We start from the raw sequence: 3,626 nt of genomic DNA, 5'->3' as shown, positions 1-3,626 counted from the left end.
TTGTCATCACAACATGATTAAACACTTAGCAAGGTCAAAAGATGTTAACACAACAGCGCTGTCCAGATTTGGACAGATTCAGACTTGCAACTTCAAAAATTCACAACTGAAGATTCAGACATCCAAACAAATTGATCCTAGACTTTCTGGAAAGCTAATTAAATTGTCTACATATCATTTATAAACATCCCTAGCTGGTTTAGCATGTATCAAGGGTAAAATATATTATGAAGGCTGTGCTGTCCAAAACTGGACAGATTCAGTCTTCACACTTCAAACACATGTAACTTAATCTTCAGACCACCAAAAAGAGTGATCTAAGACTTTTTGAAAAGCTTAGCAAAAGTACTACACAACTTTTATAATCACCAAGAAGTGATTCCAGGTTTAACTAAATCAAATATTACAGTTTTCGAAATCTGTTCTGACGGTGGACAGAACACAACAACCAGTCTGTAAAATTCATAACTCTTAAACCGTCAGGCCTATAGTTATGAAATTTTAACACAAGCAAGATAAGAAAAGCATCTACAACTTTCTTATAATGACCATGAACAGATTGCAACATTAAATTGAACAAACAATACAGTTTCTGAAATCTGTACAGAATTTGGACAGATTCAGTTACTGAATTTGTAAAAAGCATAACTCCTAAACTGTCAGACCTATGGCTGTCAAATTTTAACACCAGCAAGATAATAAAGTTATCTACCACTTTTCTATAGCACATATCTACAGAAAACACAATTTAGTTCATCAAACAGACAACACAACTAAAACAGCGCGTGCAGTCCAAAACAGCAATCAACGAATTTCAGTTTCTATATAATTCAAGAATTGCCATGATCTAGAGATTTGAATTATTCTAACACTTTACCATTTGTTAGAGTTAAAACAATCAATTGAGCACTAACAAGTAGACTTACAAATTTTATCCAAATCATTTAGTGCACTAAAATTACCACATTCATTTAACAAACGCATTCACCACAATCATCAAATCCGGCACATATTTATATCGAAGCGTCTTTCACCCATTAGTCCGCATTTTAACTTAGACACCACATGAGCACTACTAATTTTTACCTGCGACCATAACCATACGCATTTAGACTACAACAAGCAAATCATCGTGACCACGAGCTTAACTAAAGTCATCTAACAAGTTGGTTAACTAGTATAACACTTAGCAAAGTATTTTAGACTTCACAACTCAAAAACATAGGTGGGAGAAGGTTAATTAGTTTTTTTCTTAACCATTTTCTCAACTTAAACTGGACAACGCACAAGTCACTTAAAACACCATATTTTAGGAGACCTCACATGTCGAGCATCAATTTATAACCTAAGTGACTCAACCTCTATCATGCTGGACAGCTACCACATCACTCGATTTATCTATTTGGAACACCGCCTGCCTAGCATACTACTAGTATCCCGCATTTTGGCTCGACTTATAAACATAGAGGAGGCGATGACTACTTCGGCATGTCACCACCTCTCTATTTAAGCAAGGACAATTTCCACCTACAATGACTGAACATTTATGTCGAGCACACTTTATTTTACCCTGTCTCGCATACAACCATATGGGGGCGTGCACTCGAGACATTTCAATCAATGTGGCGCGACCATTAATATATGAACTCCGACACTCATGTCTTAACGATACATCCTCTACGCAAATTAGCATTCTCTAAACTACTCGTCACATCAATAAATATATCCCCTCTAAAATTAAGAATCCCATCACATTGCTTAAAACAAACACACTTTTCACATAAGCACATATCGATGCGTTTCCCAAAACAAAATCCACATTTTGTAACTTAGTTTTCGCATCAAACAACGCATCGCATATTTTCTTATCGAAATAAAAATACCCGAGTTCTTTTCTATTTCATTTTCTTCCCTACACGCGTCCATTCATACGATTATACTTTCACACACATATAACCACATGCACATCATCGACCAAAACATAATTAGACAACTACAAATCGCGCATATCAATTAATCTCTTGTTCTCTAACCGCAAATGCGATCCTACCAACGCGTATAGCCGAAACATATTACACACATCCACATATATACATGCACTGCCCGACATCAACCAAAGCATATGTATTATTATAAATCAATCAACCTGAACGAGATCGGATCGGAGTTGGGCATGCATGTGGTTCACCCGACCGGCCTTGTATCGAACACGCGTGCACGACGGTTGGCATTGACGGCTAGCTGTGATTAGACACACACAACAGTTCAACATTCTACCGAGCAAACAAAACAAAATATATATATATATAGGATAGCAGCAGGGGCGGCGGGATGTCTCACCGGGGGTCGACGATGTCGCGAGCGGGGCTGCGCCAAAAACAGCGTACAACCGGCGAGTGTCGACGGCGTGCTGTCCACTGTGCTTCACGGAACAGTGAGCCGGCAGCACGCGGCTTGCTGCACATTTTGTCGAGCACCTACGGCGCGTCGATTTGGTGGGGCTGCAGGGAAAACTTGGTTGCGGGGCGCTGCGCTGCCGGGAGAGGGAAATAGGGGCGCTGTCCTTGGGAGGAAGAAGAGCTCCTGCGCATCGAGGGAGGCTGCTCGCCATGGACGACAGCGAGCTCGCTGCGGCTGCTGTTTTGTGGGGAAGAGAGGAGGAGCAGGGGAGGGCGTCGGGGATCCGCTGCAGGAACAGCGGCGTCTCGCCGAGGGGCTGCGCAGCGAGGGGAGGTGGGGCGAGCTGCCGCTGTTTGGGGGAAGGAGGATGGTCTGCTGGAATTTCTGGGCACCATGGGAGGTGGAGCGCGGGCTGCAGCTGGCCGTGCCTGAAGGGAGGCGAGCCAGAGGAGTGGTGCGCGCGTCCAGGTGCCCAGGGAGAAAGGCAGAGGGCGTCGCGCCATGGATGAAGGCGCAGGGAACTTGGATTGAAGCTGGACGGCGTCAAGTTCTCGGCCATGGGGAGGTTGCTGGCGGCCATGGAGCAAACATCAGAGAGCTCGGCCATGGCTGCTCTGCTGGCGCCATAGATCCAAGGATACTGAACTTGCTCTGCCCTGCGCACTCAGGAGCATGGGGAGGGCGACGCTTGCTTGAGGAAGAAGGGGAGGAGGGTGCAGGGAGCTTGGAGCTGGAGCTTCGCCGGTGCCATGGGAGGTGCTGCTGCCGTGTGCCATGAACAGAGAAGGAAGCTGCGCGCGAGAGGAGAAGAAGGCAGGGAAAATGGCTTGTGGCGGCTAGGGGGGTAGGTGAAAAATTGCCAAGTGCAAGGGGAGAGAGCTCCTATTTATAGGCATGTGCTAGGGTTAGGGTTTCAAATGGGCCAAATGGGCTGGGTTGGGCTGGCCCAAACGCTAAATCGGGCCGCGCTAATTTATTTCCAGAGTAAAAATGCTTATGTGAAATCCGTTTCTACGAAGGACAGAGCGAATTATAGTTCCGATGATTGGACGATTGAGCGATTAATTCGTCCGAGAGTCTAATTTGATTTCGCTCGAAAATAATTCACTACGCATGATTTGAAAATAAATCGTCCTGAGATTTGATCGGCTTTGGATTTTTAGTCGGAGAAGGCGAATCGTGATATTTTAAAATTGCTGTCGATACGGGGTTTTAAGTTCGATTCG

General features: G+C 44.5%; 1 protein-coding gene across 1 annotated transcript; it reads right to left on the bottom strand.

The window, feature by feature from the left end:
• Positions 1 to 1,642: 1,642 nt before the first annotated feature.
• LOC103632634 (proline-rich receptor-like protein kinase PERK14) lies at positions 1,643 to 3,227 on the bottom strand. The gene is made up of 2 exons (XM_020541348.1): positions 2,341 to 3,227; positions 1,643 to 2,241 (listed from the first exon to the last, which is right to left on the bottom strand). Exons 1-2 carry the CDS (start codon positions 3,005 to 3,007, stop codon positions 2,138 to 2,140), a joined length of 771 nt encoding a protein of 256 aa, XP_020396937.1. The 5' UTR covers positions 3,008 to 3,227; the 3' UTR covers positions 1,643 to 2,137.
• Between the last annotated feature and the right edge of the window lie 399 nt (positions 3,228 to 3,626).

Source organism: Zea mays, chromosome 7 (assembly GCF_902167145.1).
Source record: "Zea mays cultivar B73 chromosome 7, Zm-B73-REFERENCE-NAM-5.0, whole genome shotgun sequence".
NCBI lineage: Eukaryota > Viridiplantae > Streptophyta > Magnoliopsida > Poales > Poaceae > Zea > Zea mays.
This window is presented reverse-complemented; position numbering and strand designations above follow the sequence as displayed.